The following is a 27,928-nucleotide window of genomic DNA, read 5'->3' as shown; positions in this document are numbered from 1 at the left end:
CAAAAGTGTTTGCATTTTATTTTTCGAAAGATAAAAAATTATTTTACATTTGGACACGTGCAATTAAAAGGGAGTATTTTTGCCGTGAAAAAAAGTTTAATATTTGTTGAGTGAATTGAATTACTAATTCACAAGTGACTTTAATTTTAAGTTAAAAACTCACCCGTTTTCAAATAATTTTGAAATGAGATTTTTTTTACAATCCTTTTCTTGATAATACAGTAAACGATGTTGAAATATTTATCTTTTTTTAACAATATATTTTTCATAAAGATTTTTTTAAGTGAATTTTTGGCCAGAAATTTAAAAATTAATTTATTTTATTTTTTAGTTTTTAAAACTATTAAACAAATTTTTACACAAGATTTTTTCCAGCCTGTTCTCTTAATGATAAATAAAACTTGTCACAGTATTCATATGTTTTGGAGAGATCTTTAATTTTTGTTACCGAGAGTTTTTGTTACGTAAACAAACATTTAGTCTCGACCATAAGTGTTTAAAATTGTCCATTTCTTTTAAAGTTATTAAATTCCATTAATTCTTTTTTGTATAAAAAGATTATTTCAAGTTTATTTATGTGAGGAGGTTTTATAGCATAACTAACAGATATACCCAGCGTTGCCTGGTATTAAATGTAATGTTAAATTCTTTTAAAAAATTAAATAAAAAAAAAACAGAAAGAAACTAAGACATGTGTATGCGAGTATTATGTTTTTTCTAAACAGTTCACTTCTTGTAAGTAAAAAAAAATAAAAAATACTAGAGCTGAGATCAAAACCAAAACCTAAATACAGTGAGTCAAGTACGATAACTATTAGTTCAGCTTGCTACGATCTTTAAAAAGTGTTTTCAAACATACTTATTCTTAAAGCAAGGAAGCTGTTATGTGAACGATTCGCGCATATGCAATTGTGAAACAATTGACAAACAGATAAAAATCCGATGATGCCCAAGTACCAATTTAAAAATTTTGTCCCTTAAAGCCTGGATGAAAACTAATTAAAAATTTTCCTCGTGTTTGAATACCCTATAAACGAATAATAATATACATACGGATATACAAACGTGTGTGATGATTAAACGTTAGCAGCTATCCTCCTTTGATCATTAAAATGTTAAAATATTATCTCCCCATAATAGTAAAAAATCTAAATATCTGACGGTCTTAAAAGAACCGCAATAAATAAATAAATAAGTATATAAAGATTAGATATTAATACAAAGATAAGTAATTAAGGTTAAATATTAATAACTATATATAAGTAATACCAACACACACACACACACACACATAAGTTATACATCTGAAACAAATAAATTCACTCCTAATTTCTGCAGAATTGACTCGATTTACAATAGATCCACTATACATGTTTGAAAGTCTAACACACGCCTGACAAAGAGAAGACTTCCTGAAATATTGCAACATGGATATGCTACCTAACCAACTGACGCAAGTAAGAACATGTAAAATATATATATATATGTATAATTGTATACATGTAAGGAATCAATAAAGTTGAAACTGCATAGCTTGTTCCACGGTTCAGTTTGAATTTATTCATTACATCTCTATATTGTCCTGCCTCCTATAAACTTAAATTTATTTTATATACACATTAAACAATGCTTCAAGCAAACTACATTAACCTCTAAAAAAGTCATCTTTATCCTTGTTCAAAAGTAGAAGTCAAACATATTTCCATAAAAAACGTATAAGCCAAAATTCTTTATATATTTATTCCCGAATAATTCGGAACTTTTGCATCAACAAGTTTTATAACACTTACAAAATTTGTTCTTTTATTTAGAACTAGTATGCCACCCGGTATTGCCTGGTCATAAAATATGCTTAAATATGATATTTTGAGTAATGCATATTTCATATTTATTATTATATTATATTGGACCCAATATATTGCAATGATTTAAAGTTTAAAAAAGAAAAAAATAACTTGTGTGCCACTACGGAGAATCGAAACCAAGACTTAGCTTATGATTTACTTTTTCCTTTGATGTTAATGCCTGAGCTATGAAGACATGTTTGCTGCAAGACTAAAACTTTAAACATGAACCAATACCTATTACATTATGCATGCATATTCGTAATGCTGTTCGACCTTCCGCTGAAAAATTTCATTTTAAAAATTTTCACACTTTTACACTGATTTTCTCTGGGTAAAACCCAAATATAAAGTTTCACGTGAGTTCGAATACCCTATATATTAAGTTTCATATCTCTAGGCCAAAAACTGACAGAGGTGTTCGGTAGGCAAAATATTTTAAACAAATATATATATATATGCATATATAAATATATATAGAGAGAAAGAGGCTTGGGTTTACTATAACCTTTTGACACAAATATTATGCAAGTATAAATCATGTAAAACATCTGCATGAATATAATTACACGTAATAGTTAAAGATGATCATTCCATAAGAAAACCAAAAAAACTAATATGGAATTAATAAGAATGAATGTTTAAAAGTATATTCAAATTAGCTAGAATGCAATTCCACGACCTATATATAAGAAAGCTGTATTTTTAAAATAAATATGGAAAAAGGTTTTTAATACGAATATCAATACACACAAAAATAAATATTATAGGAGTATAGATTTGATTTAATTAAAAAAAAATTTTTTAAATACAGAAAAATCTTTATGGTGTATGTACTCGTCATGAAAAGATGTCATATTTCAAAAATCATAAAAATTGATGAATTTTTTTTTTTTTTTTTTTTTTTTTTTTAACTAAAACAAAAAAAAAATCCAAATTTACAATTTTTAGTGAAACAAAAAGTTTTAAGTATTTTGGATACAAAATCTCGGTAGTCGAATTGAGTTATCTTGTAACTTTTGTATTTGTCATATTTACGAAAGCTATGGTTGTTCGCCTTTGAATTTTAATATATTTTAAAATCATGGCAGCTCCAGACTCTCCTATCTCGTTCATCATAAAATTTTTTTTTTTTTTATTTAAAAGAAAACTTGATAAATTTACATAATTTTTGAAATATGACATCTTTGTTCCATGTTGGATTTATCGTAAAGATTTGTTTGTATTTTCTGTGGGTTTTTTTTTTTTGTTCGAATTCTAAACAAAAACCCAAAATTCATTAATTAATCAGTTTTATTATTTATGCAGAATACGGGACATACTGAAATAATAATGTTATTATTTAGAAACAGACTAGCAAGGAAGGCAGCACCAAGTCGTAAAATACGCTTAAATATGATACTTTAATTTGTCCAGATTTCGTATATATCATTATAGAGTTGTGATTTCAAAAGTAAAAAATATATATATTTAGGTGCCATCAGCTAGAATCGAAACCAAAGCTGTAGCATTCAAAGCTGGTGACGTTACCACTGTACCAACATGACACGCATATGAACCAATTAAAAATAAACTAAGATGAATGTACAAAATGTATAACGATTTTTTTTTTCAATTTTGACCCTTTTTTGACCACTTAAAAACAATTTTAACCGGCTAAAGACCCATAAAAGAACGGTCCATAAAAATACAATCATTTGAGGCCCCTAGCGCCACTCTGCAATTTTTAGTTTCGGAAGAGATAGAGTTTGAAAATATGGAGACAGACATACAGCCTTTTATATATTAGATTTTTAACTGAATTATTCAAGAGATTTTTCTATAAGTTTGCTTTAAAAAGTGACTTGTATTGGAATTAGTTTTTAATTTAAATTGTTTTCCCTTAAAAATTGGTTTATTGTTCTATTTTTTTTTTTTTTTTTGCATCTTCATCCCAAACAAGTTACAGTTACGATGTAGGGAGCTACTATCTGGGACATAAATTGCAGAGATACTATGTAGGGAGTTGAGCAGTAAGATATCTGTTTACATTACACTTGAATTTCTGCATGTCAGTACAGTCAGGGAAACAGGAACTTGGAAGGGAATTCCAAAGTCTAGCAGTTCTAAGGAAGAAACTATTAGAGTAGAAGGCTTTCTGGCGTCTGGGGATCTCTATTGTGTATGGGTGGGATTTTGCTGCTTGTCGGGTTTTAATTTGTTTGTTTATTCCTTAAATTCATATATATTTGTATATTTTATTGTCTCTTGCTCCAAACGTACATAATTTTTGTTTCAGCTTTTTAAATTCTATTGGATGAAGTTTAGTTTCAGTAGAAATTGAATCAGGTTCTTTTATTTTCTTTTTTTTAATGTAATTTTTAAATAAATAATAAACGAATTTTAGTCTTTCAAATTTATGAAACAACAAAACTTTATTTACAGAATGTTGTTTCACAGAAGCAACACATACTTTTCCTTTTCTGAATTAATTCTTTTTTTTTTTAATTAATATTGAATAAGTTTCATTATAAGTCGTGTTTCTTATTTTTCCCTTTTTCCAATGAAAGATTTTAAGTTTTCTAATGTTAAAAAAAAAAATTGATTTGTTCATCAAATCCCCTATTATGGGAAACAATAAGTGGAAGTGAAAAAAAATGAAAAAAGCATGGAAAAGGTAAGGTAGCAATAAAAAAAAGGAGCAAATAAAAACTAAAGGTAAATAAAATGCCACTTGCTTTTGCTCCCCAAAGCTAGGCTGAAATCAACCACATTAACATGTACATGTTTTTATCCATCGTTTTCATTCACCAATTTAACTACATGTATATTGAATTTTAGCGCTGTTCTTGGCACTTCTCAAATCACGACTCTACAATAAAAAATATACAAAATCTGGACAAATTAAAATATATTTAAGTGTATGTTATGCCCGGGCAAAGTCGGGTGCCCTCTACCTGCGAGTAAATAAATAAAAAGGTTACTTACCGCATGGACATCTAACATATCTACATTCAAATCATAGGTATTAATTCCCAGACTATCAAATACCTGCAAATAAAAAGAAAAGAAAAAGGATTTTCAGATGAAATAGAACATTTACTTGTAATCGAAAACTGCAAGCATTTATTTACATTGCGAGTGAAACAGTCACATTTGCGAGTGAATTTTTCCAAGTGGCGACTAGAAATAATAAAATGCTTATCTTTTGGCGACTATTTTTTTTTCTTCGCCGACAATCTTCCAAAGTTTATTGCGGAGTGAAAAATGTCTTTTAAACCTTTTGTTGTTTAAATAAAACGAGTAAAGTAAGCTTATGTAAACAATAAGTTAAAAAAAAAAAAAAACGAAGGCTGTTTAAAAAAATCATCTGAAGAAATTTGAATGTTTATACTTTTAAGTCTTAACATAAAATTCGGTGAATATTTAGAATTACACTTATTTAAAAAAAAAAAAAATACAGAAAATTCTTTGATGTACATACTCGTCAAGGAATGAAGATGTCGTATTCCAAAAATCACATGGGTTTGGCTAGTAACTTTTTTATTTGGCTAGTAAACGAAAATATATTATCAAAGGTCAATTAAAGATAAACTTGTTCATAGGGCCTTGATTTTATTTATGATATTTGACTAATGTAACCTCTAACATTCTGCAGGTGCATTTTTTTTTTTTTAAATCTTTGTCAAACTTAATCTTGATAACATTTTGAACTTTAATCAATAGAGAAGTGGAATATGCAAAAAATCTATAAAGGTATTTCTGTGTTTATTACTAGATTAAACATTACACGTTTCATTGCCATTAAGAAGGGCGACAGAAGAGAGAAAGAATTAAAAAAAAAAAAGGGAGGGTGGGAGGGACGCTGCGAATTTAGACAGTTGGAAATACAGTTGACCAGCACTTGTCCAACTTCGTCTTGAACTGATCCGTTGTTGGTGCGTTGACAACCTTAAGTGGCAGTCTATTCTCAGGAGCTGATATGCGGATGGAAAATGCGGCTTTTCATCAGTTTAGCCAAAATCTCCAATAAAACAGCTTCAGGTCATGTGCTCGCAGTCCTCTCAGTCTGCGTTCGGGTACTGGAGTAAAGAGAAGATCCTGAGGGAGTTCATGATGGCCATGAAGGATGTTATAGGCCAAAATTAGGTTGCCTCTCAGTCTTCGGCGCTCCAGTGAAAAAAATGTTCAGCTACCACAGACGGATCGCATAAGAAAGGTCATGAAAATCTCACACCAACCGAGTCACCACCCTCTTTAATTGCTGAATGTCACAAACTAGGTATGGAGACGACACATAGATGCCATACTCCAATACAGGTTGGAAGAGCGATACGTACATAGGGTGGAAGATCACTGGAGTGAGGTTGATGATAAGCTTTGCTTTGTTGGCACAATGGTTGGGAATCACTGTTTTAAATTCACAGTTCCCATTTTTGCAACACTCTACAGTTTTTAGCATCAAATTTTGGCCAAATTTTTGAGAAAGGAACATTTTTTTTTATTGCATTTTCACCCCAAACAAGGCACAGTGCCACTTTGATGTAGGGGGGTTACTATCTAGGATATAATTTGCAGGGGTACCATGTAGGGAGTTGAGCAGCAAGATGTCTGTTTACATTACACTTGAACTTCTGCATGTTGGTACAGTCAGGGAAGCCGAAACCCGGTAGGGAATTCCAAAGTCTAATAGTTTCTTTCGTAGAACTACTAGAGTAGAAGATTTTCTTACATCTACGGATTTCTACTGTGTAGGGGTGGGATTTTGCTGCTTGTTCGGAGTATTTACGTTGGGGGGCAACAAGGGCTTGTAATTCGTAGCACCTACCATTAAAATACTTGTAAAACAGGCAGAGAGATGCAACATTCATCGTATCATAAAGGATATCACTAAGAATTGATTGCTAATTAAATTCCCTTATCTCTTGTGCCATGAATTCATGTGGACAACTGTAGCAGGACAGTGGATAAAAACATCGATTATTAATCAATTTTGAGTGATAGTCTTTTAGAGGTTCAATCCTTACTAAATTCAATAAGGACTAAGAATAATATTATAATTGATTAGTCTGCAAGGCTATATAGCTGATTGAAGAACAGAAAACAACCTGCCCCAAAACTAAATAAGGAGTTCGTTTGAATTTCCATGTTATTCCTATGAATGCTAAAAAGCAAATGGTTATAATTGCTACCATCTTTCCTTCGTCGCTTTATTGGAATTCATTTTCCTCCTCACTTCAGAAAACAATAAAGTTTTCACATAAACGTGTGAACTCAAAATATTTTCAACCAATGAAAATTATTCCAAACCTCAAAAAGGTAACATGTCTATGTAAATATAATAAGCCAGTGTGAACTTAGAAAACCATATAAGATTTGATCGACAAAATCAGTTTTATCCAGAATTCTCAAGCCAACTTCAGTAGCAGAAAACAACGGAATGCACACTCAATACCCGCTTTCATTATTGGGGGGGGGAGAACTCAATGACTCGCATACCAGCATTCTTTTTTTCACGTGCACAGTCCTATGCACTAGCAAGAGTCATGCAAGCAGAAACGAATTACTACTTACAGCTATGGTCAGAAATTACAACGTTCGAAACAAAGGAATTAAGAACCAAGATGGGAATAGTAGCTCAAAATACTAATTAACATCTTAGAATTGTCAAACATAAAATATGATTAATAAGCTCTAATCTATGGTCCCCCCCCCCCGCCAAACTTTCACAAGAAACACTCGTCTATCTGAAACCACTATCAATAATTTCCCCCACACTTTATTTGTGCCTAAACCGAAACATAAATTCCATGAACAAAGCTTCTTTCTTAGAACTGCACGCCTGTAAAACTCTACTGCTTTCCTGCTGATTGCAATATGGTTGTCTTCAAGTCCAACGTAAACAAGAAATCTGGAGATTTATTCTTATTCAGGCCCCCAGACCACGAACGCGCATGAAAAGAAAAAGATATTAAAAGAACATGTGCAGGTCACGGATCACGTTATATTCAAGAAAGTGTCCAGAAATAAATGTTGTTGTTTTAAAGGAAAAAAAGTGAGCCGAGTTATTCCTTGTCTTGATCTCCTCTGCGACGTACTCTGCTACGTGTTGGGTCCCGAGTGTCTAAATGTTAACACATGTTTAACTTTATGGCACACCAATTATTTACAGTGAGCAATCACTGATAACGATCCATATGAGAACTCCTAGCGAGTAAATAATATCATTATTTATTTATATCATTTACAAAAAAGCTTCTGTCTTAGAACTGCACGCCTGTGGAACTCTCTTCCGTTTTCCTGCTTTCCAGCTGACTACAATCTGATTGTCTTCAAGTCCAACGTTAAGAAGTTCTTGATGAGCCGTTCCACTTAAGTTAACAAACTTACCAAATTTCCATTACTAACGATTATTATATTGGCCAATTGACTACTGTACACTCTTAACCCTTATCCTCGAGTGGTCTCTGGCCTTGATAAGTGGTTATGCCTATGTAAAAAAAAATATATCGATTCTATCCATTTCGGATTTTGTTTTTGACTCAAAATTCACAAGTATTTATGCAGAATAAGGACTGTGCTATTGTCGGAATTTTCTAGACAGTTTACATAAAACACTGAAAGGTGGCAAACGAAAATTTGGTAATTTTTTTTCTTTCTTTTGTGCAAATACTAGTTAATTTCTTTCATGGAAAAAAATTCTGCTATTACAAAAATTAATTGAAAAATGAAAACAACTCTTTTTGTTGCTTCGAAGATAATTCAATGAAAAATGAAAATGATATTCTTTTTGTTGTTACGATAATTATTGACAATTTTTACGAAACTTTAAAAAGTCAAATTTCAAATTAAAAAAAAAACAATCATTGTAAGGTAAGTTTTATGAATAAATTTTTTTTAATAGCAAACAATTGATAAATATAATTTTTTTTATGTTTTATGATTTTTTGTTAAAATCAGATAAATATCTTGTTTTTTTTTTGTTTGTTTGTTTTGTGTTATTATAATAAACCAATGATAGAAAATATGTTTCCTTAAATGATGTCGACTACTACGATTTCATTGAATCAGTGTTTCCGCACCTTTCAAGGTTTTACATAAACTGCCCAGAAAATTCTAACAATATCACGGTCTTTATTCTGCAGAAATACCTAGAATGCAAATTATTAATCATCTTAAAATGCAATCAATAATATCGATTCTATCGATTTTTTTATTTTGTTTTTATAACATAAAAATTCACTTTTGTAGAAATATTTTGTGTGTTGCGTTCTTTAGATTGTAAAAAGGTTTTCTGGTAATTATGCTATAAACTAGCAAGGATAACTAGCGTTGACAGGGAGAAAGAGAGATACTAAGTCTCAAGAATTTTGTATAAGATACCAAGTTAAATGAAACATTTATTAAAAATGTGTCAAGTACAAATTATATACAATTTTGAAGTTAGAATTAATGTCCTTCTACACACAGCGCCTGACATTCCTAAATGGTCACCCATCTAGTACTGACCAGGCTCAATGTTGCTTAACTTTGGTGGTCTAGCAAAAACCAGTGTTCCTAGGTAATTATGTCATATTCTAACTATATACGGCATAATTACATTGATACACTCGTTATTTTTAGATCATCAAAGTTAAACGACATTGAACCTGGCTAGTATCAGATGGGTGACAATTTAAGATTGTTAAACACTGTATGTCACCTTTCCATGACTAGGATATGCATGTGGCTAGGAACCGATTCTGAATTTGATATTCTCTGTAAACTTCCTCCTTCCAAGGAAAGCAGCATAGCCCGACCAAAGCTAAATACCACAACCAAACATTACTGATTTGTGTTATACAACTAGCTGTCCCTGTCCAGCATGTGGTGAATTCCTTTTAGTTTCTGGATGGAACTATATAATTGTTAGCAACGTATATTATTATAATGTCAATGACATTATACAACAATTAAACAAAAATTAAAATTGGCTAGTTAGAATCAAAGTTTGATATGTCGGCTTAAATGCTATGTAGGTCTAACTTTTAAAATCCGAACAGTATAATTACTTAAGGTATTAGAGTCATTTCCTTTCGCTATTTTTTTTTTTTTTTTAGGTGTTTATTTTAAAATGTTTCCATATTAGCAAACTGCAGAACCAGATTAAATTTCTTTAATCCTGCATTAGTCCCATGGGGTGTTTTGTGACCTCAATTTTGCTTAAGTGCTCATAATTTCTAATTGGCAAAATTTCTTTTCCTCCTTCCCAGTACTCTCCTGACTCAGTGAGGGTACAGCACACATGGTATGGCACAATTGTATCTCAGTTTTCCTTGGAGGTGAAGCAGATTGAAAGGTAATAGTTATGTAATGACCTTGCATTCATTTTTCTTGCTACTTCAATTTCTGGAAACATTTTTTGTTCATCATAGATATTAAAAAAATAACACAAACTGGTGTATCCTGTGGGTATTTTTAAATGAATGTGATCTAAATCTAAGATTTAAAAATTTTCCCTTAGTTTTATCATTTATTTTATTGTATTATTCATATTAATATCAACAAGATACAAGTTATTCAAATTGTTCAACAGGGACTGTAAATATATCCTTAATCAGCAGGATAACTATATTTTACAAAATAATAAGACTATAAACATTTTTGTATTGGGTTGTATAAACACCCTATGGGACTAACCATGTTTTGAATACCAAGGTGATCAATGTGGGGTTAAATAATTTATAGCTAATACGTTAGTTTTACTGTCAACAACATGGTACAACAATAACAAATGAAAACTGGCTAGTTAGAATCAAAGTTTGATAAGTCAGCTTAAATGCTATTTAAACTTTAAAAATCACACAAGATAACGTTATATATTAAATGGTGTTTCCTGAATTTAAATATGATTGTTTGTTACTTTCAAGTATTCTTATGTCAGTCCAGAGGAAATGCAGCTGGAGCGTTCTACGCCCTTGCTTCATTATAAACTTGAGAAGTGGATACCAACGTGAACTGACGAGCTGGGTCTGTTAAGTTCGAACCCAGTCGATTGCATATCACCACTTTCACATATGGATGTTGGCAACCTTCATGTGACCCTCCTGTAAATATCCAATTCTAAAAAGAATCAAGGAAGCCGACACCAACAACAGAATCCAAAATCATTCTATGTTGATTTATATGAATTTGGCCTTTTTATCATTACTAGTGAGACCCATGGAAATTCCACATCAGCATCTTCCATATTGCTGCTAGGCATTCTGTGGACATTCAGCGTGAATGGAGACCCCACGATATTATTGTAGCCCTTTTGTTTAAACTGTAAAAGTATTTATCTAAGTAATCTGGTTAATGTAGTGTCATACTATATATCTGGTTATTACGATTTATCTCCAATATCATGATAGGAGTCTGTGACATATTTCTGTTGTATGGACGTCCAGCACAAACAGGACCTCCCCCCTCCTCGATATCATTATACCATCGTTTAAACAGAACAGATAGTACCCCTGGATTCTAGCCAGAAGACCAAGAAGGTATATTTTAGTTTAATTTACAACCCAAAAGCGACATCATTTATTTTTATTAAATTATTATTTTTTTTTTTTTACATTTCATCTTTGATGATCAGGAGATCCTATTTATTAAAAAGGAGGATACAAGGTGATAACATACTACAAACATTAAATTGGCGTATCTATATACTAATAACTTGATGTTCATAGTATGTTATCACCTTCTTTACTTCTTTTTAATAAATAGGATCTCCCGATCGAATAATTTATAATCTGGAAACCGTGACACACGTACATATGAATGTTAAAGGTACTACGATATAAATAGATTATTTTTATTATAGAATTTCCATTGTGCTGACTCCATATCAGAGAGTGTCCATTGTCTTTATACAAAAAGAACACAATATAAAGTCCCTCAAAAGACAAGGAATTACTTATTAAGTGGATAAAAAGAAGTCTTAATTTAAAAAAAAAAAAAAAAAAAAACACAACTTGTGCAAAATTGCCAAAAAATCAGACTAAAATCTTTACGAAGCAGGTGTTAAGGTTTGAACATGAACGAATAAAAATAGACAAGGCATAAAGAGAAAAACTCTGGTAGTAAAACTACGTGAGCATCTTTTTTTTTTTTTTTTTTTTTTTTTTTACTCAACACTAAATGCAAAAGAAAAAAAAAACATTAAAAATATAAGCGATATATATATATCATGTTTCCCAAGTTTTCAGATGAGGATTGTTAATTCGTATTATTCGGACTACTGTTCTCATCTTGAGTGCTATTTTGCACAACATTTTGGTTGATATAATCTCCGACCTTCTTCAGGAGTATCTTGTCAAACTCTGAAAATCTTTCTGTCAAATTCAAGAATCTGCACGGAATTTTGTAACAGACCCATGTCATAGTGGATAAAGTAATTCGTAAAATTCAGTTTTAACAGACACTCTTCTGGGGGATGAAGGTTCAATCCTCATTGCGGCCGACACTCAAAATACAACTTTGAATTACTTAGGACTTCTATCCAGTCAAGGATGATGGAACAAGAGTATGCTAGTCCCAGAAATTAAATAAAGGGTTCCATTCGAAATTCCATGCAGATTCCAGAGTTCAACAGAAAAATTCCAAAATTCAGCAAGATACACCTGGAGACGGTTGGAGTTTACATCGACCAAAACGTTACAAAAATAGAAGTCCGATGAGAACAGTAGTTTGAATAATCTGAATAATCCGATATATAAGTTTTCTTTTAAGTTTATTTTTATACAAATAATTCATTGTTTTATATATAATGTGTCATTTTGTCTTTAGTGGGGTGATCTGGATCAGAAATGTTGTCTAATTACGGTAAAAACGCAAAGCTATCAACGTTTTCCACACATTGTCCTTGTAGCATTTTAGTTAATACGGTGTGAATACCCCCCTCCCCACAAATACCAATCATTGAATGGCTATTAAAATTTACAATTCAACCATATTTGATAAAAAAAAAAAAAAAAAAGCTTTGATCTAAAACTGACTTGTCCACCAAATATCAGTTAGGAATGTCCTACAGTTTTTGTTTTATTGCCATTCAATGATATAGGGTGGGCACTTTATTGATCATTTCATTGCTTACTTTTAGGTGCAACTATATAATTTTTAAATGGGATCATATAATTTTTAAATGGGATCATATAATTTTTAAATGGAACTATATAGCTTTTAGGTGGGATTGTATCACTTTTATGTGGGAATATGTCATTTTTAGGTCGAACTATATAGCTTTTAAGTGGGACTGTAACGCTTTTATGCGGGAATATGTCATTTTTAGGTTGGACTATATAGCTTTTAAGTGGGACACTATCGCTTTTAGGTGGGATTATATAATTTTTAGGTGGGACTATATAGCTTTTTTTAAGAAACTTTAGCAAAGTAACTTATTACAAAGTAGTACAACAAAACGAACAATGAGGTGATCTTGAATGGACATCACACTCGTCGGACATTAACCCCAAGATTTTTATCTGTAGGATTATCTCAAGGATAATGTCTATGAAAAAAAAATCCAATTCTTGAACTGAAGCAAGACAACATGGCCAAAATCGGAGCAGTGCCAAATGAGGCAGAGTGTGTCTAAATTATTGACTATTGTGCATGTCGTATCGCAGTATAGTCATCATGGAATGCTGATGAAGCAAAGATCGGTGGGCAAGTCAAGCATAAAGTTTATTTGTATTAAATATGGTTGGACTGCAGAAAGAATTGTGAATATTTTGAACGATTCCATGGGTGGAATTTAGGGGGAAAAAAAAATCACCTACTACTAGAAGAGGTATTTAGTGTAGCCCGGTAATTAAAACAGTCTTTATATTTTAGAAAATGACGGAAGTAAAACATGTAGATTTGTTATTTTAGAAGAGTTAAAAGTTAAAACATTAAAAACATAAGGCAAATTCTCGGAAAATCAAATATTTCATACGTTACATAATCACATTGACACACTAGTACTAGATGGGCGACTATTTTGGGAATACCAAGCGCTGTATGTAGGAGGGCATTGATATCACCCTGCAAAAACTACAAAAACCTAACATCATCATTTCCCATACATCTTGATTAATCCTACTTGCTGGCTAAATATACAGCATAATAACAGTGCTCACACCAGTTCTCATTTGATGACCAAAGTTAAGCAACATTCAGCCTGGTCAGTACCAGATAGGTGACCATTTGAGAATACCAAGCGGAGGACATTGATATCTAACACCACAATCTCTCCTGCCCAGAATATACATGTAACTGGGAACCGCCTGTGGATTTAATATTCCCTAGATATTTCCTCCTCTAGAGAAAGCTGATTTAACCCACCTAGAGTGAATCATGTTCATTAAATTTCAAGGGAGGTAATCCAAAAATAAAAATAATTAGTTTTTAAAATTACAATAAATTTTATATATATATATGTGTGTGTGTGTGTGTGTGTGTGTGTAAAAGAAAATACTTAGATTTAGATTAATGGTCGCTAGATAGCTTTTTGTTAATCTCTACTTATATATTAAAAGGCACTTTGTGTGTGTGTTCCCTATGAACTCCAAAACGGTTGAGCTGGGGTTTTTTTTTTTTAATTCACACAAATGTAACTTTATATGTCCGAGGGGTGTTCTTAGATGGGGTTTGTTTTGGAATGCCCCTAATGAGTATCAGAAATCGATAATCAAAAAAATCCAATTAAAGAAACAATGGTCCGATTTTGAGCACCTTTATACAGCTTCACATCCTAAGTGTATTTGAAAAGTTTTATCACCACACAAGCAGAAGAGCCTGACGTATAAAATCAACAGTAAGACAGGGGTGTGTTTAGAGCAGAATTAAACCATCATACTGGACTTCTGAATTTTAAACTTTGATTCAAGCCATTATATAAAAATAATTTTATAAAATCAATAGTGTGTTCTCTACAGTGCAATGTAGACTACAATATATTGTGGACTAAGTTACTATGGGAGGCATGTGAAGCTTCCTCCCAACATTGCAGTGGGTCACTGATTAGAGTAGATAATCAATCGATTTGATTGAAAAATGAGCGATTTCACCAATGTTGATTACAATAAACGTATTGGAAGCATGGAACATTTGTTAATCCTCATTCAACCCCAGGCAACGTCGGGTCTCCCTGCTAGTTATAAATAAAATAAAGTAAAACGCTGTTTGCTGTTTATGTATGTTATGGAATGAATATAAACACCACGTTATTATTGTGATATCTCCTTATTAGGAAATATTACAATAATAATGTGGTGTTTATATTATGCTAATACTACTGTTGAATTCCTCATAAAATTTTACTCGAGGAAACTTGTTTAATCTTGTTATAGGGCCTTGTTTTTAGTCACATCACATTCATAGTATATCTAGATGAGTAAATGTGAAAGTTTTTTTTTTTATTTAAATTAGACAGAAGTCCAGTATGATAGTTTAATTGTGCTCTAAACACACCCCTGTCTTACTGTTGATTTTATACGTCAGGCTCTTCTGCTTGTGCGGTGATAAAACTTTTCAAATACACTTTTTTTTTCTCGTCCATAAATGTTTATCTACCAAGTTGATCTTAAATATTGTATAATCAATCCATTATATTATCATTTTCAGTCCCCCACCCCTAATTTCTGGCTCCCATCTTATCTCGCAATTACTTATAATCGTCACCAACTAACTTCGGAAGAACCCCCCCCCCCCATCCGATTTTGTTTTATATCATAAGTTGCTTAAAACGTGATTAGTTAAAGTTCAGAATAAAATCACGCTTTCTCTTAACGGTTAATTTAAAAAAAAAAATCTTCTGAACGCTATTAAAAGTTAAATTCTTCACTAGTTTGGAGACGGAATGCGTTGTTGTGATAAGTGATTTTCTCTATTAATTCGCACTTTTTATTTTAAGATTCAAATATTAATAACTACATTTTATTTCAGTATTTAATTTATGTATTTCTGTTGTATTAAATGCTAGCTTAAAAAAATTTTTTTTTTTTTTTTTTTTTTCTCGTCCATAAATGTTTATCTACCAAGTTGATCTTAAATATTGTATAATCAATCCATTATATTATCATTTTCAGTCCCCCACCCCTAATTTCTGGCTCCCATCTTATCTCGCAATTACTTATAATCGTCACCAACTAACTTCGGAAGAACCCCCCCCCCCCCATCCGATTTTGTTTTATATCATAAGTTGCTTAAAACGTGATTAGTTAAAGTTCAGAATAAAATCACGCTTTCTCTTAACGGTTAATTTAAAAAAAAAAATCTTCTGAACGCTATTAAAAGTTAAATTCTTCACTAGTTTGGAGACGGAATGCGTTGTTGTGATAAGTGATTTTCTCTATTAATTCGCACTTTTTATTTTAAGATTCAAATATTAATAACTACATTTTATTTCAGTATTTAATTTATGTATTTCTGTTGTATTAAATGCTAGCTTAAAAAAATTTTTTTTTTTTTTTTTTTTTCTCGTCCATAAATGTTTATCTACCAAGTTGATCTTAAATATTGTATAATCAATCCATTATATTATCATTTTCAGTCCCCCACCCCTAATTTCTGGCTCCCATCTTATCTCGCAATTACTTATAATCGTCACCAACTAACTTCGGAAGAACCCCCCCCCCCCATCCGATTTTGTTTTATATCATAAGTTGCTTAAAACGTGATTAGTTAAAGTTCAGAATAAAATCACGCTTTCTCTTAACGGTTAATTTAAAAAAAAAAATCTTCTGAACGCTATTAAAAGTTAAATTCTTCACTAGTTTGGAGACGGAATGCGTTGTTGTGATAAGTGATTTTCTCTATTAATTCGCACTTTTTATTTTAAGATTCAAATATTAATAACTACATTTTATTTCAGTATTTAATTTATGTATTTCTGTTGTATTAAATGCTAGCTTTAAAAATTTTTTTTTTTTTTTTTTTTCTCGTCCATAAATGTTTATCTACCAAGTTGATCTTAAATATTGTATAATCAATCCATTATATTATCATTTTCAGTCCCCCACCCCTAATTTCTGGCTCCCATCTTATCTCGCAATTACTTATAATCGTCACCAACTAACTTCGGAAGAACCCCCCCCCCCATCCGATTTTGTTTTATATCATAAGTTGCTTAAAACGTGATTAGTTAAAGTTCAGAATAAAATCACGCTTTCTCTTAACGGTTAATTTAAAAAAAAAAATCTTCTGAACGCTATTAAAAGTTAAATTCTTCACTAGTTTGGAGACGGAATGCGTTGTTGTGATAAGTGATTTTCTCTATTAATTCGCACTTTTTATTTTAAGATTCAAATATTAATAACTACATTTTATTTCAGTATTTAATTTATGTATTTCTGTTGTATTAAATGCTAGCTTAAAAAATTTTTTTTTTTTTTTTTTTTTCTCGTCCATAAATGTTTATCTACCAAGTTGATCTTAAATATTGTATAATCAATCCATTATATTATCATTTTCAGTCCCCCACCCCTAATTTCTGGCTCCCATCTTATCTCGCAATTACTTATAATCGTCACCAACTAACTTCGGAAGAACCCCCCCCCATCCGATTTTGTTTTATATCATAAGTTGCTTAAAACGTGATTAGTTAAAGTTCAGAATAAAATCACGCTTTCTCTTAACGGTTAATTTAAAAAAAAAAATCTTCTGAACGCTATTAAAAGTTAAATTCTTCACTAGTTTGGAGACGGAATGCGTTGTTGTGATAAGTGATTTTCTCTATTAATTCGCACTTTTTATTTTAAGATTCAAATATTAATAACTACATTTTATTTCAGTATTTAATTTATGTATTTCTGTTGTATTAAATGCTAGCTTAAAAATTTTTTTTTTTTTTTTTTTTTCTCGTCCATAAATGTTTATCTACCAAGTTGATCTTAAATATTGTATAATCAATCCATTATATTATCATTTTCAGTCCCCCACCCCTAATTTCTGGCTCCCATCTTATCTCGCAATTACTTATAATCGTCACCAACTAACTTCGGAAGAACCCCCCCCCCCATCCGATTTTGTTTTATATCATAAGTTGCTTAAAACGTGATTAGTTAAAGTTCAGAATAAAATCACGCTTTCTCTTAACGGTTAATTTAAAAAAAAAAAATCTTCTGAACGCTATTAAAAGTTAAATTCTTCACTAGTTTGGAGACGGAATGCGTTGTTGTGATAAGTGATTTTCTCTATTAATTCGCACTTTTTATTTTAAGATTCAAATATTAATAACTACATTTTATTTCAGTATTTAATTTATGTATTTCTGTTGTATTAAATGCTAGCTTAAAAAATTTTTTTTTTTTTTTTTTTTTCTCGTCCATAAATGTTTATCTACCAAGTTGATCTTAAATATTGTATAATCAATCCATTATATTATCATTTTCAGTCCCCCACCCCTAATTTCTGGCTCCCATCTTATCTCGCAATTACTTATAATCGTCACCAACTAACTTCGGAAGAACCCCCCCCCCCCATCCGATTTTGTTTTATATCATAAGTTGCTTAAAACGTGATTAGTTAAAGTTCAGAATAAAATCACGCTTTCTCTTAACGGTTAATTTAAAAAAAAAAATCTTCTGAACGCTATTAAAAGTTAAATTCTTCACTAGTTTGGAGACGGAATGCGTTGTTGTGATAAGTGATTTTCTCTATTAATTCGCACTTTTTATTTTAAGATTCAAATATTAATAACTACATTTTATTTCAGTATTTAATTTATGTATTTCTGTTGTATTAAATGCTAGCTTAAAAAAATTTTTTTTTTTTTTTTTTCTCGTCCATAAATGTTTATCTACCAAGTTGATCTTAAATATTGTATAATCAATCCATTATATTATCATTTTCAGTCCCCCACCCCTAATTTCTGGCTCCCATCTTATCTCGCAATTACTTATAATCGTCACCAACTAACTTCGGAAGAACCCCCCCCCCCCATCCGATTTTGTTTTATATCATAAGTTGCTTAAAACGTGATTAGTTAAAGTTCAGAATAAAATCACGCTTTCTCTTAACGGTTAATTTAAAAAAAAAAATCTTCTGAACGCTATTAAAAGTTAAATTCTTCACTAGTTTGGAGACGGAATGCGTTGTTGTGATAAGTGATTTTCTCTATTAATTCGCACTTTTTATTTTAAGATTCAAATATTAATAACTACATTTTATTTCAGTATTTAATTTATGTATTTCTGTTGTATTAAATGCTAGCTTAAAAAATTTTTTTTTTTTTTTTTTTTTCTCGTCCATAAATGTTTATCTACCAAGTTGATCTTAAATATTGTATAATCAATCCATTATATTATCATTTTCAGTCCCCCACCCCTAATTTCTGGCTCCCATCTTATCTCGCAATTACTTATAATCGTCACCAACTAACTTCGGAAGAACCCCCCCCCCCATCCGATTTTGTTTTATATCATAAGTTGCTTAAAACGTGATTAGTTAAAGTTCAGAATAAAATCACGCTTTCTCTTAACGGTTAATTTAAAAAAAAAAATCTTCTGAACGCTATTAAAAGTTAAATTCTTCACTAGTTTGGAGACGGAATGCGTTGTTGTGATAAGTGATTTTCTCTATTAATTCGCACTTTTTATTTTAAGATTCAAATATTAATAACTACATTTTATTTCAGTATTTAATTTATGTATTTCTGTTGTATTAAATGCTAGCTTAAAAAAATTTTTTTTTTTTTTTTTTTTCTCGTCCATAAATGTTTATCTACCAAGTTGATCTTAAATATTGTATAATCAATCCATTATATTATCATTTTCAGTCCCCCACCCCTAATTTCTGGCTCCCATCTTATCTCGCAATTACTTATAATCGTCACCAACTAACTTCGGAAGAACCCCCCCCCATCCGATTTTGTTTTATATCATAAGTTGCTTAAAACGTGATTAGTTAAAGTTCAGAATAAAATCACGCTTTCTCTTAACGGTTAATTTAAAAAAAAAAATCTTCTGAACGCTATTAAAAGTTAAATTCTTCACTAGTTTGGAGACGGAATGCGTTGTTGTGATAAGTGATTTTCTCTATTAATTCGCACTTTTTATTTTAAGATTCAAATATTAATAACTACATTTTATTTCAGTATTTAATTTATGTATTTCTGTTGTATTAAATGCTAGCTTAAAAAATTTTTTTTTTTTTTTTTTTTCTCGTCCATAAATGTTTATCTACCAAGTTGATCTTAAATATTGTATAATCAATCCATTATATTATCATTTTCAGTCCCCCACCCCTAATTTCTGGCTCCCATCTTATCTCGCAATTACTTATAATCGTCACCAACTAACTTCGGAAGAACCCCCCCCCCCCATCCGATTTTGTTTTATATCATAAGTTGCTTAAAACGTGATTAGTTAAAGTTCAGAATAAAATCACGCTTTCTCTTAACGGTTAATTTAAAAAAAAAAATCTTCTGAACGCTATTAAAAGTTAAATTCTTCACTAGTTTGGAGACGGAATGCGTTGTTGTGATAAGTGATTTTCTCTATTAATTCGCACTTTTTATTTTAAGATTCAAATATTAATAACTACATTTTATTTCAGTATTTAATTTATGTATTTCTGTTGTATTAAATGCTAGCTTAAAAAATTTTTTTTTTTTTTTTTTTTCTCGTCCATAAATGTTTATCTACCAAGTTGATCTTAAATATTGTATAATCAATCCATTATATTATCATTTTCAGTCCCCCACCCCTAATTTCTGGCTCCCATCTTATCTCGCAATTACTTATAATCGTCACCAACTAACTTCGGAAGAACCCCCCCCCCCCATCCGATTTTGTTTTATATCATAAGTTGCTTAAAACGTGATTAGTTAAAGTTCAGAATAAAATCACGCTTTCTCTTAACGGTTAATTTAAAAAAAAAAATCTTCTGAACGCTATTAAAAGTTAAATTCTTCACTAGTTTGGAGACGGAATGCGTTGTTGTGATAAGTGATTTTCTCTATTAATTCGCACTTTTTATTTTAAGATTCAAATATTAATAACTACATTTTATTTCAGTATTTAATTTATGTATTTCTGTTGTATTAAATGCTAGCTTAAAAAATTTTTTTTTTTTTTTTTTTTCTCGTCCATAAATGTTTATTTATCTACCGAGTTGATTGCAAAAATAGATTACCTAATTGTACTCATTTTTAGTTCGTGGGAGGGGAATCTATCACCATACTTTCCCTTAAACAGGTCCGTTGGACTTTTATTAAGTACAATACTTAATAGTTATTTTTTATTTTTTATTTATTTATTTATTTATTTATTTATTTTTTTTTTTTTTTTTTTTTAATGGAGAGTAGAAAACGCATTGTGGATGCGTTATCGGCAGCTCCTGTTACTCTCGCTTCTTCTTATTTGTCCCTCAGTCCTCATTTTTAAATGAGTGATTTTTCTGACAAAGGGAGAAGAAAAAGCTGTTTTCTAGGTTGGCAGTATTTTTGCGCGAACAGTTGGCAGAGTTGGTGGAAATTTTCTGTTTCTATGTCTATCCTTGTAGCCATGTCACTAGTAAGGGTGCTGGAGGTAAACGTTTTGTCTGGGCTGATGTTATCCGCCTGATAGTCAGGGACCCGAACCTTGGATTAACCACTAAGGAGGCTGTCCTATCAGCAGGTGCAAAGTACTGGGGCTGCTGTATTGCCATTTGGTGAATGGAATCTGGACCATGCAGTAGCTTCTGGTGGGGCCTCTCGATGCCATACTAGTGGGTAATTGTTACGGCTTTACCTTATCATGTGGTACAAAAAAAAAAAAAATTCTTCGTTTCTTTTTCTCTCTTAGTTTCCCCTCTCTGTCCTGCTCTAAGTAAATCTGTCGACCTAGTCCACAAATTCCAAAATTTCATCATGACAAGTTTCAAGAAAAAATACACGATTAAACCCGGTTCTCCAACTTCCAACGTAGACCCCTACTACCATGTCTCCTTCTCCAACATCAGGGGTCTACGTTCTAACCTTCCAGAGGTTGAAACCCAATTACAGGAGACTAAACCAGACCTTTTATTTTTAAGTGAAACTGGCATTGGACAGGCTATTTCCCTTGATGAGTTTGCAATTACAGGATACTCTAACTTAACTTCTAAATCTGACCCCCAAGATCGCCATGGGCATGGAATATGTGCCTATATTAAAGATAGCTTTCCATGTGGGAGGGACATCTCCAGGGAAGATCCTAACTTACCTTATATGTGCTTCCGGGTTGCTTTAGCTCACACTACTGCATTTATATTTACTCTCTATCGCCCCCACAACAGCGGAGTTACTATCTTTCAAAGCATATCTGAGAAAATTGACCAAGTCCTTTCTACTTATCCTGCAGCTAACATTCACGTATGTGGAGACTTCAATGTTCACAACGTCGAATGGTTGACCCACTCAAACAAGACCGATGATGAGGGGAGGTTCTGTCATGATTTCTCCATTGCCTATGACCTCACTCAGATTGTTCAGGAACCTACCCGTGTGCCCGATAATGACGGCCAGTATGCGAGCCTACTAGACCTTTTTCTCACAACTTGCCCTGAACTATGTTCAGTTTCTGTTCTGTCGCCTCTTGGATCTTCCGACCACTCTGTTGTATCAATTAAGATAAAAATGAAATGTAATAAGTCCCCAGACGTACCTCTTCATCGTACAGTATATCGATACACTAAGGCTGACTGGGATAGCTTCCGTACATTTATATCTGATCTACCTCTGCATTCCATGTTTAAAAAGGATGTGTCCTCTATAGTATTAGACCTAACTGAATGGTTAATTGTAGGTATTGACCATTTCATACCCTCTAAAAAGTTTCAGCAAAAACCTAACAGCCAGCCATGGTTCTCTCCAGAGTGTGCTGCTGCCATTGCGCACAGAAATCACTTTTTCCACTGCTTCAAACGTAATAGATGTATGGAAACTAAAGCCGTTTTCAGGACTGCCAGCAACCATTGTAAGAAAGTAATAAGGAACGCAAGAAAGTTGTATGCTCAATCTGTTAAGTCCAAAGTAGCTGAGCAGCGGCTTGGTTCCCACCAGTTTTGGCAAATAGCAAACAGAATCCTGAACAGAAGCGTGTGCTCCATCCCAACTATTATCAATGGATCTGAGGTAATCTCGTCAGCATCAGACAAAGCCAAACTCTTTGTCAAGAACTTTGCAGCTAATTCTACCCTTTGCGACCAAGACCGCCAACCCCCAATATTTCCTCTTGTATCAGAAAACACGCTATGTGATATACGTATATCTGTACGTGATGTTGCCAAACTAATCAAAAACCTTGATTCCAGTAAAGCAACTGGCCCTGATGGTATTCCAATCATAGTACTCAAAAAACTTCAACCTGAACTAGCGCCCATACTTACAAAACTGTTTAAACGTTGTCTTAAGGAGAATAGTTTCCCATCTCCCTGGAAAATCTCATCAGTATGCCCTGTATTTAAGAATTCAGGTGATCGCTCATCCCCCTCTCAGTACAGGCCAATAAGTCTCCTGTGCGTCATGAGTAAGTTGCTAGAATCTGTATTAAATACAGAAGTAATCAAACATCTCAACAAAAATAACCTTCTTAGTGACACTCAATATGGTTTCCGTTCTGCTAGATCTACAGCAGATGTCCTTACAGTTATATCGCATAGGATTAGCAAATCTCTCGACGGTGGCAATCTTTCTAGGGCAATTGCTCTTGACATATCTAAAGCCTTTGATAGGGTATGGCATAAAGGTTTACTTCATAAGATCGCTAGCTATGGTATAGCTGGAAAAGTCTTCTCAATTATTAAATCATTTCTTTCTGATAGATTCATAAGAGTAGTAGTTGAGGGGCAAAAATCAGAAGCTCACAATATTAATGCCGGTGTCCCTCAGGGATCCATCCTGGGCCCAACTCTTTTCCTGATCTACATTAATGATCTTCCAAATCATATCCTTACATCATTTGTAGACATTTATGCTGACGACACTACCATTTATGGTACCACATCTAAGACAGTAAACGAGCAAGTTCTCTCCAATTCTCTCTCCTCTGATCTTGAGCACGTAGTACAATGGGGAAAGGAGTGGCTGGTTACTTTTAATGCATCTAAAACCAAGCTTCTCTCTTTACATCATCAACATTCTAATCCACATTTGTCATCAATTGAAATGAATGGCTCTCGTCTTCAGGAGGCCTCAAGTTTTGACAAGCTTCTGGGCTTGACCATTACTCCTGATCTTAAATGGAACACGTATATCAAATCTGTTGCCAAGGCCGCTGGAAAAATGGTGGGATCTTTCTATCGATCCAGTAGATATCTCACTGCTGATGCTATTCTCTATCTATATAAGAGCCAGGTACGTCCAAGGATGGAATACTGTTGCCACATCTGGGCAGGAGCTGCTAGAAAGAACTTGTCCTGCCTTGATAGAGTTCAAAATAGACTTCGTAGCCTCGTAGGAGATGTCCTTTTCTCCTCCTTGCAACCTCTATCTCACAGAAGAGATGTTGCGAGTTTGTCTCTGATGTATCGTTATTTTCATGGAAAGTGTTCAACTGAGCTTCAATCTATGGTCCCCCCTCGCCAAACTTTCACAAGAAACACTCGTCTAGCTGTAAACACTATCAATAATTTCCCCCACTCTTTATCTGTGCCTAAACCTAAACGTAGATTCCATGAACAAAGCTTCTTTCTTAGAACTGCACGCCTGTGGAATTGTCTTCCGTTTTCCTGCTTTCCGGCTGACTACAATATGGTTTTGTTCAAGTCTAAAGTAAATAAGTTCTTGATGAGCCGTTCCATATAAGTTATTAAATTTACCAAATTTTCATTACTAATGATTACTATATTGACCAACTTCTACTGTACACTCTTTAACCCTTATCCTTGAGTGGCCTCTGGGCCTTGATAATGTGGTGATGCCTTTGTAAAAAAAAAAAAAAAAAAAAAAAAAAACTTAGAATGTGAAGCTGTATAAAGGTGCTCAAAATCGAACCATTGTTTCTTTAATTGGATTTTTTTGATTATCTATTTCTGATACTTATTAGGGGCATCTAAGAACACCCCTCAGACATATAAAGTTACATTTACTCCTATATTCCCACCAAAACGGCTTACTAATACTTAAATTAATAGCAGACTATTTGGCATCACTCTGTATATAGTACAGACGAAAGAGCCAAAGACATATGTTTGAATGCCTAATATGCATAACTTTTTTAAACAGTAATTATATTAATGTTTGGTGGTATTCATTTGTAATTTTATTGACCTATTTTTCCTATATATATATATATAATATTATTTTATTTATTTTTTCCAAAAGTTACCTATTATCAAGGCCGTGAGACCACTCGAGGATAAGGGTTAATGAGTGTACCAGTCATCAGGACAATAGCGTAGTAATTATTTGTAGTGGGAATTTGGTCAAAACATTGCATACAATTGTTTCAGCTCCAGTTATATGCTAACACTAGGGACTGAAACAATTGTATACAATGTTGTGACCAAATAAAATAAGTAAATACTTGTGTATCCATCCTCTATAACTATAATAGCTTATAACTGTTACATTAAAATTTTATTGTTATTTATATTACCTGAGGTACTTTTTAATGCGTTCTAGAGGGCATAATAGGAGCATAAAACCAATTTAAAAATTCAAATATTTCAGATTTGCATTATATATTTGATTATAATTAAGCAAGATTTTCTGATTCTCAGTTGATGATGACGTCATATTTTCTTTTTAATGGTTCTTAAATTCAATGATTGTTTTGATTCTATGAACAAATGTTTCGCATTTGTGTTTCAATCTTCCTTTCTCACATTCTCTTGGAGGGAAGAGGGAGGAGTGACTTGATATTCAACAAGTTGTCATTCATTCCGAAACTGTAGCTCAAAAAAAAAAAAAAAAGAGCACCTCTCTTTCTGCACACGCACACACCATCGCTCAAGCAAATTTTTTCTTTCTTTTCATTTCTTTACAGTCTTACTTAAAATATAAATTAATTTGTATCAAAATTACCAACATGTTAATGTTTATCCATTTATATGAATGAATGTAAAAGTTTTTAATATTGTATATTATTTTTTTTTTATTGGAACCGTTTGAGATGAGTAATTTATTTATTTGTGGACTGTTATCCTCATCTTCATAGTTGTTGTTCCAGTACGGTTCCAGGTGAACATTGTCTGAAAATAGCGGTTTCAATCCTACCAAAAGTTGGCTAGAGGATTAGTTGGCTAAAACGTGGTGAGACGACAACAACTATGGAAGGCAGTAATTACTGAGGATATCGTTAAGACTCAGCATTCCTATCCCGTCGTGGTTAACCACCTGAAGAAGGTCAGAGGATTAGTTGGCCGAAATGTGGTGAAACAACAACTATGAAGATTAGGATAACCGTCCACAAACAAATAAATAAATATTTTTAATATCATGTTTACAAGAAACTTACGAATTAAAGATTTATATAAAATTTTGCTTACAAATATTTCAAGCAACAAACTTTGCGAACAGATAGCTAGTAATGTAAATAGCAAGAAACCTAACCTCTCAAGCGGAACAGATATTGAATTAGGACAGATAAGTAAAGAGTCAGTATTCCATCAGATATATATATTTTTTTTTTTTTTTCACTATAACCGGTTAAATCAGATTGCACTAGCATCAGTTATTCTCATGACAGTTTTCTAGGCCTTGCAACTTCCGTGCTAGCTTATGACAAATTGGAAGTGGGTGTTTTGTTTGTGGCACCATCATTTAAAGATTATCTTACAGAGCTAATGGACTCTTTCTATCCGGTTTAATTTTTCATCAAAGTTTCCTTCTCCTAGATGCATTGCCTTCACCGTGGCTGAGGAGTTCCATCTACTCCCATATGATAACTCTCTGGAAAGTTTTCTTGGTCGAAATCTACCCATATAACATTGTTGGCTAGGTTTTTAACCTTATAGTAATATTTTTTTAGCTCCTTACATCAAGTGACTTCATGTCTTGTCTGGGGCGATTTTTATAAAATAAATAAATAAATGTCTTCTTATTTTTAAATTCTAAACTTGACCAAATCACCCCACTGGCCCAAAGGTTCTTCTTGTCACTATTTAGTTGTTTAAGTGCAGAAGTGGAAAGATTTGACTTACGGATAAGGAAGCCAACGCCTGCAACAAATTAAATCACAAGCCAAAGAATAAATAAAAGTCCTAGAAAATAATTTCGGTGTTAAAAAAAATAAAAAGGTTTAACATTTGTCAAAAGTAGATTTCAATCATTTCATTTTTTTTTCTTTTTTTAATAATTTGTAGTTATAAGATAAAACAAGAAATCAAACCATTTTAAAGAGAAACAACAAGAACTGCACAGTTGTGTTTTTCTTTTAATTTTTCTATGTTCTTTTCTTTATTTTTTATTTTAGTTTGTCTTCTTTTTTAGTTTTATTAAGAACACTGCCAGGTACATAAAGTACCTTGATGTGAAATTTCGTAAAATTCGACCCAGCCGTTTTCGAGTCCATAGGAAATGAACTCAGTTCCTTTTATACAATAGTTATAAGATAAAAAAAAAAAAATTAAAATACAATTTTGAAAAGAAAGAGCTGGATGTAACTGATTTTTTGTTTTTCTTTTTAGTTTTTATTTATTTAAAAAATTTTTTTTATTATTTAGTTTTGCATGCTGGTTGTAATAGAAAGTGTTAAGATGAAGCATATTATCAACAAATAACAAAAACCATCACACGAAAGAAAAACAAAACCTTTCTTATAGCAACAACATTATATGGGTTACAAATTTTGTACTCATTTGTTGAATAAAGTTAGTTTTTTTTCTTATTTGTTATTTTGTCAGATTTTTTTTTTTTTTTTTGTTTTTTATAATTTTTATGAGAAACTATTTTTTAAACAAAGATAGTCAGTGCTTATATGTCCAGTGGACAGAGACCTGCAAAAGAAAGAGGATGTCTTTCTTTTGGTCTGAGGAATCTCTCTAATGGCCGACTGTGATATCCTGGAGTTTCATCTCGCCTCCGTGTTTCTAGTACGAAAACAGGATAAGATGGATGTATTGTCAGCATAAAACCTACTTAGCAATTGAATCCTCTGGGCGAAAATGAGTAGACTTTGAATGCACATGTGATC

General features: G+C 32.1%; 1 protein-coding gene across 20 annotated transcripts in view; it reads right to left on the bottom strand.

Moving 5' to 3' along the window:
• Window positions 1-27,928, bottom strand: part of LOC145278055 (AMP deaminase 2-like) — a 420,622-nt gene that overhangs the window by 58,705 nt on the left and 333,989 nt on the right. For all 20 annotated transcript variants that reach the window (XM_080130282.1, XM_080130283.1, XM_080130287.1 and 17 more), the window contains one exon: window positions 4,812-4,874. In XM_080130282.1, coding sequence (XP_079986408.1) covers window positions 4,812-4,874 — 63 coding nt within the window. The remainder of the gene's footprint in view (window positions 1-4,811; window positions 4,875-27,928) is intronic.

This window comes from Euprymna scolopes, chromosome 6 (assembly GCF_053919585.1).
Source record: "Euprymna scolopes isolate OS-2025 chromosome 6, ASM5391958v1, whole genome shotgun sequence".
Lineage (NCBI taxonomy): Eukaryota > Metazoa > Mollusca > Cephalopoda > Sepiida > Sepiolidae > Euprymna > Euprymna scolopes.
The sequence above is the reverse complement of the archived record's forward strand: the minus strand, read 5'-3'. Positions and strand labels throughout refer to the sequence as shown.